General features: G+C 39.2%; 1 protein-coding gene across 2 annotated transcripts in view; it reads right to left on the bottom strand.

Moving 5' to 3' along the window:
* The window catches only part of LOC135215545 (probable ATP-dependent RNA helicase ddx56), a 74,795-nt gene that overhangs the window by 37,661 nt on the left and 25,027 nt on the right, over nucleotides 1-12,107 (bottom strand). The window contains exons 1-3 of one of the 2 annotated variants that reach the window (XM_064250379.1): nucleotides 8,954-9,103; nucleotides 1,491-1,606; nucleotides 964-1,082 (exon numbers count right to left, since the gene is read on the bottom strand). The exons of the other annotated variant lie outside the window; for it this stretch is intronic. Coding sequence (XP_064106449.1) covers nucleotides 964-1,082; nucleotides 1,491-1,606; nucleotides 8,954-9,043 — 325 coding nt within the window. The 5' untranslated portion in view covers nucleotides 9,044-9,103. Of the gene's footprint in view, nucleotides 1-963; nucleotides 1,083-1,490; nucleotides 1,607-8,953; nucleotides 9,104-12,107 lie in introns of those variants that run through there. 2 annotated transcript variants of the gene reach the window in all.

The raw sequence follows: 12,107 nt of genomic DNA, 5'->3' as shown, positions 1-12,107 counted from the left end.
CTCTGTGTATCGGGGCTGAAACATAAGACAAAGATGGCATGCACCCCCTCTCGCCGCAGGGAAGGAACGATCATAATTAGGCACAAAACCCCTCCTGGTGCTTCCAACAACAAATCATTAGAAGAAACTGAAGGGGTATGGGAAGCATCAAATCCAGGTGAAGAAACATGGAACAGCATGATGCATGGTCAGTACAGAAGCGGAAGACTCTTGGTCATCCAAACATGGCGGCGTCTCCTTTCTATTATACTGACCATTCTCATAAAACATTTTCCACTGTTCCACCGACCAACAACGACAAATTGAACATGGATTAGTAATTGTACATAATTTTACTCTGCACCTACTGAATGTTGGGTGAGGATCCGTAGACACTGAAGTTAAAAATCTCGAACAAGGAATCCCACTCATTCCAGGACATTTCCTTTGTTTCTTGCAAGATCCCAAAGAAAGCTTTGTTGGTGATACAAAATTCTCCATGATCTCTCACTACTTATACAAACCTACAAGATCACACACTGAGTACACCAAGAGAAAAGATAGAGAGGAAAGGTAGGAAAACAGGGGTCCAACTAAACTAGCTTTAGAGAGATAGAGAGTAAAACACATCCTCTCTTAAAGCTGGTAAGAGTAACTGATGAGCTCACAGGACACCCAAGGCATTGTGGGAACTACCAAATAACTAATCCATTAGCAGGTAAAGATGCCAATAGTCCCTGGATCAGACGAGTATTCTTATTAATTTTACCGGATTTTCAGCTGGCACTAGAAGATTATTCTAATGTTAAGACATGGTTTGTTTTGTATATGAACAACTGCCATTATAATTCCCTGACATCAAGACCAGAAAAATAGCACATTTCACAAGTGAAAACATAAAAAACAAACCAACACTCTGAAAAAGTTAAGAATTAAACTATAAATATGATTTACTGTTAAAACCAACAAAAGGAATTTGCTTACTTAAGGTATTCTCTAAAAGCATTATAACGGCAGCTTTATTATCTGTGAATTCCACTTCAGCAGCTGTAGATTCCATCTCGAGAGCCTTTTCCTCACTATCAAACTTCAAGTGGCATTTTCTGAAACAAAATATTATATATATTAAAATACTACTAAAGAGTATAGTACTATACATATTAAAAGAAGAGCTCTTTATGCAATTCCTGAAACAGTTAATACAAAAAAGACTGAATCAGTACTGTTAGGCCATTTCACCCAGTTTAACATTTATAAAAAATTTAAGTAAACATAATTTAGTCAAAAGATCTGTTGAATATGTGAAAGGGTTAAAAACCTAAAGGGTACAATATACAAGGTAAAGTAATCATCTCTGACATTAGCTGAAATTATGACACTTCTTAAAATCCAATGACAAGTCTTAAATGACGTGTTCTCTTCTAATGTAACAGAAAATAAATAATTCTTTACAATCCAAATTGTGCAATAACAGAATTGTGCAGCTAAATAAAACAACAGCCAACTCTTACAGTCCAAAACTTATATCTTCTGCAGTTGTAGCAAACTCCATAATTTCTTTGGCAACATCTTGGTTGATAGTTTCTCCAAAGGATACGAAGAGGGCGCAAGGATCCCTCTCTGGTGTCTGCAAATAGAAATATTGCAGTGAGACCTCCAAACAAGATTATACATAAAAAAAAAGGCTGCATTAAATTTTTATATAAAAACTGTCAGATAACTGTGCCATGTTTGGCAAAACAATACCAAACAAATTCCCTATTACTTTCTGTCAAGTGTTGTTTAATGTGAACACGTGGATTAGAACTGTCTGGAAACTCGCCTGTGCCAAGCATTTGCCAGCTGATGCTGAACTTTCAGCTATTGGCAGCAAGTGTGTATAGTTTTCGATCCAGAATGAGACCTGGATGTAAACATGGAAGCTGGCCATGTTGTAGGTCAGCTGTGTTGAGCACACAATCATGATAAAAATTTTTCTGAAATTTGCAATGATTTTGTACCTACTAATCCTTTAAATATGGTAAACATTTGCAGTGTGTTTGGGTGCCACAATAGGTCAAACAGGGACGTCATATCGTATTACTCATTCCCCATTGTTGTGAGAAATCAAGATGAAACGCAAAAGATTAGTGAAAAGAGAGCACTGAGGATTTCCAGGATAAACAGTTAATTTTCAGCCGTCAAGACAAAAATCTGCTCGGATCACTTCAAGAGTGATGAGTGTTATTAATTGTTAGTGTAATTTGTGATAATGGTGAATAATTAAAGAAGCCTGGGGCGTAAATATTTCACAAAGTAATTCATTAACAGCCACTATGTTCGCTGTAAAGAGATAGATGATTTAGAGCCGCTTTGGAAGTTATTTTGGTCAAATCTTTAAAACTGTAAGTACTAGTGGATAGTGAATTAAGTATTTGTTAAAATAGATATTGAATATTGATCGGGCCTGAAATTAAACTATGTAAATCTAAAAAAATACATGATCTGAAAGGTGGTCACAAATGCACACAAGGACAAGAAAGAGTTTCAAAAGACCATGGAAAACCCCATGAAAACAGTTTCAAAAGTGGCCACTGTCGTAAGAAAGGCAACTATCCCTTTGTTATTTACTTTGTTTATTTCTATATATCTTTCATGCACTGAAGGTTCCAGAGACTCAATGTAATCAATCTTCTGTTTGTGAATCGTCCTTGTTTGCCATTTATCATATGGTTAATAATTCCTTAGAACAACAATGAAATTTGATAATTCCTTTGTTTACAATGGTTCACCTAAAAGATGGCGGCAGCTTATCAGGTGCTTCTCTGCTGTGACGTCATAGGAAAACTATCTATAGCCAGTCTACGGGTGCTCAAGAGTCAGTGCTCACTCATGTGATTGCCAAGACCACGAACGGCATTTCTTGACCAATGGCGCCTGGCCACCAAATACTGGTGCTCTGATGAAAGGTAATCCAGGCTGTGCCAGGTACTGCAACCTAGCTGAGGACAGAGAGGTACCTCTTTTCCGTTTCATTGGAATAGGGGACTGCTTGTCGTAGCTACGTCTTTTCAGGGGATGTGACATACCATGACGACACCTAGAACGCCTCATGTCAGGGCTCTCTGAGTCTGAAGACATCTGGTAGACACTAGCGGAAGCACCCTTCCCGGCAGCCTGAGGGTCTTTAGCTAACTGCATCACTAGCGACAAGTTTCACTGAAGGAACAACTGCACCGTGGACAAATCCTCTATACTACCTCCTTTGGACATCTGGTCTGTCTTCCAGTGCATGGGCTGTTAGGAGAGTATGGCAGTGACCTTTCTCTGGGAGAATCAACTGGATGGACAGCTATCCCTTCCACTTGTACTGTGCGGCTGGGGACTTGGGCGTCACTTACTGATGCCACAGCATTCACTTTATCCATTGGGGCTCTTATTGGAAGCCCTACTTCTGTCAGTATTAATTACAATGTCAAATCTATGTTCAAACTTACTATGGAGGCTGACAATAACATCGGGTTTGGAAGCACGGGAGCTAGGCACAGGAGTAGATGGTGCAATATCAACAATATTAGGACTAAGGATAGGGGACAAGGATAGAGCAGGGGAAGAAGAAATGGCTCGATCATCTACGCTCAAGTTAGGAGCTGGTTCTGGGCTGAGCTCTAGTTTCCGCTCTAGAAACCGCCTTCCTTTACCTATCTCAGTCTAGTTTCACTAATGAGATTTTAAAGAGCTTCCATTGCTTTACGTCCCAATCCTTACATTCGTCACAAGTCAGGTCCTTTGAACAAACTTGTCCACTACAATTAGAGCAAATTAGTATGGAGGGTCATAAGTTTCTTAAGTCAAGCAGGTTTTGCCAACCCTTCCTTGAGGAACTAGAGGATGACCTCGTTAATTGTTACAATCAGAAAAAAAAAATGTCTAGGTAAGCTGTAGCTACCAAGCAACTCGGTACATCACCAAATCCTGGAACGACATCCCGAATAAGCGACGAGTACCATCAAAAACACTGCGGCACTACTCCATTGTTACAAAGATCACTGGCAGGAAAGAAGTGATAATTCTCTGTTGTGCTGTTCCTATTGTTTTCCCGCTAGAGGGGGGGCAATCACCTGCACTTATGAAAGTAGCGCTGTCGCATGCTCTTCAAATTTTGAGCTACTGTGCAAATGGAAAGTTTAGTAATTACTTGGCAAGTTACTTATATGAAACTTTTGTTTCCTATGTGGGACAAAAGACAAGTTGGGAAAGTAGCATTTAATGGGGAAATCCTGATAACACTTTCTACCACTTGGGTCTCTTGTTAAAGATGGAAGGAGGGAGTACATTTACCAAATAAATTTAAGCCCAGGGTTGGAAGCTCTATTATGCAACCCAACTGCATCTGATCTGACCATGAGAAAACAATCCCTGGCTCTTGGATAGATGATGATAAAGGAAAAGAATACCAGTCACTTTTCCTTCATCAACTTTTCAACACTGAAAACCTGAAGAGATATTATTTTGGCCTAGCAGAGCTTGGGCAGCTGCATGTTAAGCAGCCATCACAAAAAGTACCCAAGGGTTTTGAATTTGACTTCCTTCAGGCAGAACAAGGTAAAGATGCTTTGGTGTTGCCAGACAATGGCCCTAAGTACCAGTAATGCCCTTAATTTCATGAGCCTTTGCAATGTGTACAGATCATCAACCTTGCCTGAAAACTTGTACCCCACTTGATGGCCTCCAAAAGCCAAGGAACTCAAGCCTTGACAGTCTAATCCTATTCAGGTAGTATCACAAAACTTGCACTGGACACGAACATCTTGTTGCGATCATCACCTAAAAGTGAGGACCATCCAGCTCACCTACTCTTTTTGTTGATGTTAAAGCTACCATGGAGACTTTCTGGGGTGACTATCCAATGATGTCCCCAGAGGGTTCACACATATCCTCGGGGAGGCTACAAAGAACATGATTCACATCCAACTAGTTTACCTGAGTTTACAAGGTTGGGCACTGTTCATGGCTCCACAAGTGCATGGAAACCTTAATCAAACCACAAAGGTCCAGGCCCCTTATTCAAAAGACCTGGGAAAAGTGAGAAATTATCTCAGTAGAGGTAGATGGCATACTCTTTGATGGTTTGAAGTGTTGCTCAAATTAGAGTTATGTCCCACAGAAGATTGCCCATTTTGCCTAGTAAGACATTGCTGTGGACTTCCTGAGAGTACATGACTTAGCTTGCACAACTTGTTGCGAGGAAAAATCTTGAAGTGCAAGTAACTCCATGGCTTTGTGGTACCTTAACAACTATCTAATGAAACAATATAGGTTACAGGGTTAGCTCTTGCAGTTCCTCAGCAAGGCCCAGCATGTCAGGATACCGCTTGTCCTCCAGCCAACGAGGGGCCACTAAGTCCTCAAAAGACTGAAAGTGAGCAGCACTTGGTTGATCATTTGCTGGGTCTGGCTGAATGGAGAAATGTGCACATACTGAGTTTGATTTGCTGACCTATCATTGGAACCACATCAACATGTTCTCAGGATGTTGAAAGGTGTCTTCAAACAGAAAAGGGTTGTTGTTTTAGACCAGTGCGCTGTTGCCCTTTGGATCTTCATCCAGATATCCATTCTTATTACAAGGTAAATCCAGAACTGGGTACCTTTGGGCATGTTTTAATCTCTTGCTGAAATTTATTTCTACTTCAGATATCATTATCATCATCAATTTTAAATAAAATGAAAAACATGATTCTGAAAACATGTCATGCTTTGATGAACAGTACCAAGTTTCATGTCAACTAAATAGAGGACAATTATGGGACAGCAGCTAAGCTGCTCAAGTCAAGAAGTGAGGATTATTCATTTAACCCTTAACCCCTTCTTTACCGGGTGGGTGAGCAGAATGTAAACATTGTGTTCGCTGCCGAACTGAATCTCTCGGTAGTGACTCGAGTTTGGAGGGGTGCCCACGTAAATATTTGCCAAAATACACTAATCAAGACAGGCTAATGAAATTATCAGGTATTATTAGCACTATAATAACGCATATTCTCTGTTAGTTTTATCATCCTACAGGGAAAATAAATGATTTTATGAAAAAAAATGTGAAACTCAGTGTCCCTTGTACAAGGGACACTGGTGGTCGTGAAAAAACTACGGTCTTGAATAGAAATTCTCGGTCTTACAGAATGTTGATATTGCACCTGGAACATGCACATAAAGTATATCAAAATAGAACAGTAAATAAGCACGTAATAACAAAAAAAAAAAGAGCAAAAACTAAAGCGAAAGCCCCGCCAATAAATATGGAAATCGCAAATTTTATAGTATATCTTTCAAAAATTGGGCGATGTCATTTCTACGTTTTCTAAGATTAGTTTCATCACAGAAAACAACTTTAGGGGCATTAGGGGTATCTAAACTAATTTTTCAAGTTTCTTGTCCTCAGAAAAAAAATCGCTTTTTTGCTTTTTTCTCTGGTTTGGTTTTTTATATATAAAGTTACTATAAGGCTTTATTTCTACCTTCATTTATCTGGTGTTCATATCTTTTATTTGTAAAATGTAATAAGTGAATAAATAAATAAATACAGTAAATGATGATACAACTGGTTTTTTACTTGGGTAGAAGTTATTACATGTTTACGCTTGTCTGGTTTTGTGATTTTTTGTTGAGACGCAGTTCATCTGTCACCTACACACTACTATAAGCAGTAATAATACTATTTTTTTTGGGTTCATCATACGTCTGGCATCGTCATACTGTTTATTTTGCTCCAAACTCTTTCAAACCGAAATTACAGAATGATTGGAAGTCCCTATCTGAAAAGAGGAGTTTTGGTGGTACTATGCGTACCACCTTTATGCACCCGGTGCGGTATAGTAGACTTCAATGGTGGTACCCACCTACCTCCAAACAAACTTTCGGTAATGAAGAGGTTAGGCATTTGGGGGGGGGGGGGTGTTTTTCTGTGCCAAAACACCTGCCCTTTCATGACCGAGAGAAAAAGAGAAAAAATGCTTAGCAATAATTTTCTTTGATTGGTCCATGTAACTTTATACCTACTTTAATTGAACTGAGAGTCATTTTCATGCTAGAGTTGAACTTCATGACATGTTTTGTAGAAATTTTTTTTTTTTTTTTTTTTCAATGAGTTAGCTATAATGAAAAACATCAGAATACTGTGTGCCTAGATTAACCAGGTAGATTTCCTGAGGTTACTTAACTCCCAAACGAGCCTAATAACCACATAAAAATGCACCTCCAACTTGGCCTTCATTGATCCTACAGTTCCAAGAATGGGTAAAAAGTGTCCCCTGGAATGCCCATGAAGGCCACATGTTTCCTGGGGATGCCTAGGAGTTGACAGAACAGAAATGGCAGAAAGCAGGAAAAAACTGGGGTCAAAGTGAGAAGAGATCGGGAAAGAGTAGGCAATAAATGATAGTGTGGAATTGGAATATAAAATTTTATGACAAAGGCTAAATGCTCCGGGAACTAAGAAAACAATCAGTGTTGAAAGGGAAATTAAGAATAAAGAAGATTTAAAGGGGAAACAGGAAGAAAACCTTGGAGTTACTATAAAACAATTATTAGCAGAGTGGAAGAGTACGATGGAAGAAAGAGAAAAACAAAGGAGTTACTGTAAAAGGAATGACAGGGGTTGCAGCTAAGGGCTGAAGGGATGCAACAACGAACCTTACGTCATGCCTAAAGCGCACCAACGGTACTAACCCCTATGAGGATAACAGCAGTACCATTCAGACACCAGCAGTAGGCAATAAGAATGAAATTTAATCTTCCAAGCACAACCAAGGGGCCCTTTCAACCCATTAAGACATCGATAATAATTCAGCCAATACATGTGTAAAAGGACCCAACAATGAAAAGTGGATATATACTGCTACAATTGTAATAAGCACATAATAGCGAGGAAAGGGTGACAAATATGATGAAAGAAAGGTGTAATGGTGGTCAAGTAAATGGCTAAAAAGCAGATGCAGCTAATAATGGCTGATGGGATAATGCTAACATCATTTAGCAATGCCTCCAGTCAACAAATACAGAGGACATGAACCTAACATAAATCTACTCACTTACTGAATATCTAAGCTGACCATTCCTTCAAAGTTTTCAAACAGAAGAATCAAAAGATACTATCAACCATACTACGTACAGTAAAACCCAAAACACCCCAAGAAAAAAACATCATTCACTAAAAAATTCAGAAACAATGATGAGCAAAGCACAAGAAAACTGATCAGCCAGCCAGTCAAAACAAAAGATAAAACTGAGTAGCATGAAGGTTAGTGCCAGCTCCCATATTCATCTGCACTAGATCTACTTGTTCCTTATCTTGGTATTAAGTTTTGGCCGAAGGTATATACATCTTAAAAGATTATTTGTATTCTTGTAAGAACAAATGAAGTACCTGGGACCACAACCAAGACTTTCACTTCTGTAATCGAATAATTTTTCACTTGTGCTAGTACTTTACACTGCTCATCACTAAATCTTCCTCTTTTTTCAGAGTTGAAGTATATCTTCCTAACAGTGATGATGATGAGGAAGGTCATATGTGCATAAGGAAGTACAGTTATAAACCATACTTACAGCCACTTAATTTGTCATACTTTCATATGTGATGTTCTTCTCTTGTCCCTCATGCAGACATAATATTCTCCATAAATATACATAGCTTGTATCTTTTAGGCTTGTTCCTTATGTACATACCTTTAGCATAGCAATAGCAATGTATGTAAATCATATCAGGGCAAGTCCCATGTATAAACAATGCAATGCAATTGATATTGCTGTCTACTATACAAACAATTAATGCTTCACCTCTTAACGAGGTAACAAGCACTTCAATCAAGGTCAAACCTTGAACTAGTAGAAACTTATTATTTGACCATGAATCCAATAAGTTTCATACATGCCTTCTAGATTTTACTCCTCTCAGAGAGAGAGAGAGAGAGAGAGAGAGAGAGAGAGAGAAACCTACCTTTCTTGGAGGCTTGCTTGATGGAATTTTGCGTTTGGTCTTGTAGTCTGACCGTGGTCCACCTCTTATGAGTCCTCTGCCCCTCCTCATTCCACCCCTTATTCTTCTGACAGCTGTCACCCCCTAAAACTCTGAAGATGGGTAACCAGAAGAGTATCCGCGTCCTCCTCTAACAGAACCTCTACCTCTTGAAAAATCATTTGTGTATTTTTGTATGCCACCCCTTCCCCCTCTGTATCCCCTCCCCTGCTCTGCATTGAACTTCCTCTGCCTCCTAAATAACCACCACGTCCCATATCATAGCCTCCATCATAACTACCTCTGCCGCCATTTGTAACCACCACGACCACCAGACCCCCGCAAATCCTATATATCCATCACGACTTGGAAAAACTGCTACGGCCGCTATCGTAACTCCCTCTTCCCTACTTCGGCCTCTCGACATCCCTCGGCTGTTATCGTATCCACTGTTACTTGAGTAACCTCCCATTCCCCCATTGTAATCATATCCCCCACCACCTCCATAACTTCCTCCACCACCATATCCTCTCCCTCGCTCATTCATTCCTCCCCGACTCTACTGGAACTGTAATCATCACTGATCCTCCATATCCCCCTCCCCTTGATCCACCTTTGTATCCTCCCCTGAAGCTGCTTGAACTTTCATAACCACCCCCACCCCTACTTCCCCTGTATGAAGTCCGAACACCACTGCTTCTGGAGCGCCTTGAGCTTCTTCCACCTCTGTAACCACCTCTTGATGACCCATCTGACCAGTCCATCTTGGATATGACAGGTCTAATCCAACAACTTGGAAACTTGCAGAATCACTTTTTATTGAGATGACAACCCTGAAAAAACAAATTTTGATGAATAAATTTTGCACTATTTGATTGTGTATGTACACTTTTAAATAACTTACATATTAACCAATATCTATTAATCTTAAAATAGGATTCTAACTGAATGGAAAAAAGCCAACATTTCTTTTTAAATCATATAAAGGGGAGCCGAGAAATGCCAATATGTATGCCAGTACATCAACATTAACTTGCTTTGAAAACCCTCACAAATTACAGACCACACCATGAAAAGCAAGTGAAATTTACATAAACACCCAAGTAGTATATACATATTTAAACAACCGAAACTATTAATGCATTACAAAACATTTCAGATTTCAGTTACAGATTGTGTCATTTTGATCCAACTTTTTGCTCAATGAAATGATGAAATGAAAATTATCCAAATTTGTATTGCATACCCAGGATGAATGATACAATTTCTGGTCTAAACCTACTACATACACTTGTCTGATAAATTCATATCACAGACAAGACCAAGTGAAAACAAGAGCTAATTCAGTAAAAGGAAGTACTACTGTACAACTGGGGTATGTTGAACTGATGCATGCTGGGTGTTCAGAAGCATCAAGTGTGACGATTTATTACTTTTTTTTTTTTTTCATGTGTTCACAGGCATCCAAGGAGACGTGAATTTCTTCCAGTTGTTCCAAGTCACTGGTACTACATAAAAAATATTTTACCCAGAATCCAGTAGCTGATTGCTGTAAGTTGTGAGCATAATAACTTTGAAAGTCTTGATGATATAAGGGTAGTACATACTATCTCAATAAAAGCATAATGGTGCAATCAAAAAAGGTTACCATGAGACAAGATAACCAGAAAATGTGTGAAAATTACTTTTTTGTGTGGTGGTAGGAAGCAATGCAACTTCGAGCAGTCTGGAAACCAAATGTGTGTGCCAGCTCATAAGTAGTCCAAAAGCCCAAATAGCAGAAATTCCATGCAACACTTTGCCCTCTCCTACCATTAGCTCACCAACCAAAATCAATTACATTAATCCGAAACTATTAGAATGAAAAGAAGGCCAAGAGCCTATACTATACTATTTGTGTTAAATAAGTGGACCAATTGGGTTGGGGCTGGCAAGTCCCTTCTGGTTGAAAACTTTATAAAGCTTGGAGCACTAAGGTTTGAGCAGGTGGGGAATGCGGGAATGCGTGGTTAGCATGACTTCATGACTGGTAGAAACCCTGATCAGTTTGGAGTAAAGTTAGCACAATGATGAGTCAGTGCATTCTAGCTTGTAGAACAGGGCTTTTTAAAACTAAGCAATTGGAGGCACAGGTCAATTTAGATCATGCCACAAGCCATAATGGTCTTTTTAGCTAAAAGAAAAAAAAAAAGATAAGAAAAATTCCTATGGTGACCAGTTCTGAAACACAAAAAGTGCAATGAATGAGTTGTTTACCTCTAACCACATCAAAACCCAAACTTTCAGGATATCTTTTTCTATTAATATATTGAGAATGAACTGTTAAGCTATTATCCCAAAACAGAATGCTGGGCAACTTTGGATTTACAATAGCGTAGTATGCATTCCTTGAAGATGGTGGTTTTTTTGAGCCAGAAAGAAAATGAATTGCCTATGGCAACTGATTTAGAAATACTATTATCAAAGAAAGTATATTTCTGAGGAATGACAAAGCAAGCCTAGACAAAAGAGCTGAAACCCATAAATTCTACATAGTATTTCCACTTCTGAATTAGCGCAAACAGGAAAACCACTAGTGGGTTTTGTTACACTTTCTTCTCTAATCGTACCTTGATTTTAATGACTGATTTAGAAGTGGAAACACAAAAGAAAGTGAGCATTTCTTTGGGATAATAGGTAGATCTATATCACTATTCCTCGGCAGCCTAGACTATGGCAGCAGGTTGTGTTTTCCGGTAGCGTTTTACCTCCTGAAAAAGAATTTTAAGAAATATTTACTCGGATGACTGTAATTAACCCCCAGGGGCAAGTACTAAACACGGCAAAATACATTGGACGCCCCAATCCCTAGTGGATGTTGTATCCGCGATTACATTTCTTGCAGTCCGTGCGGAACTATTCTTTAGAATTACCGGATAGTACTAGCCTATGGCAGTGAATTCAAATACTTTTTCAGGAAGGTGGCCACATTCCGGGATTGGTGTCCGCTATGCCGCCACTCGGTCGTTTACCCTAACCTCAACACCCCACCATGACATCACTAATGCCACTAACCATCTGGTAGACAGTCTCACTATTCACATCCTGACAGGGAGCAAAATCTGGTCGGGACTACCAGGCCCACACATTATCACCT

The sequence above is a fragment of the Macrobrachium nipponense genome, chromosome 5 (assembly GCF_015104395.2).
Source record: "Macrobrachium nipponense isolate FS-2020 chromosome 5, ASM1510439v2, whole genome shotgun sequence".
In the NCBI taxonomy this organism is placed as follows: domain Eukaryota; kingdom Metazoa; phylum Arthropoda; class Malacostraca; order Decapoda; family Palaemonidae; genus Macrobrachium; species Macrobrachium nipponense.
This window is presented reverse-complemented; position numbering and strand designations above follow the sequence as displayed.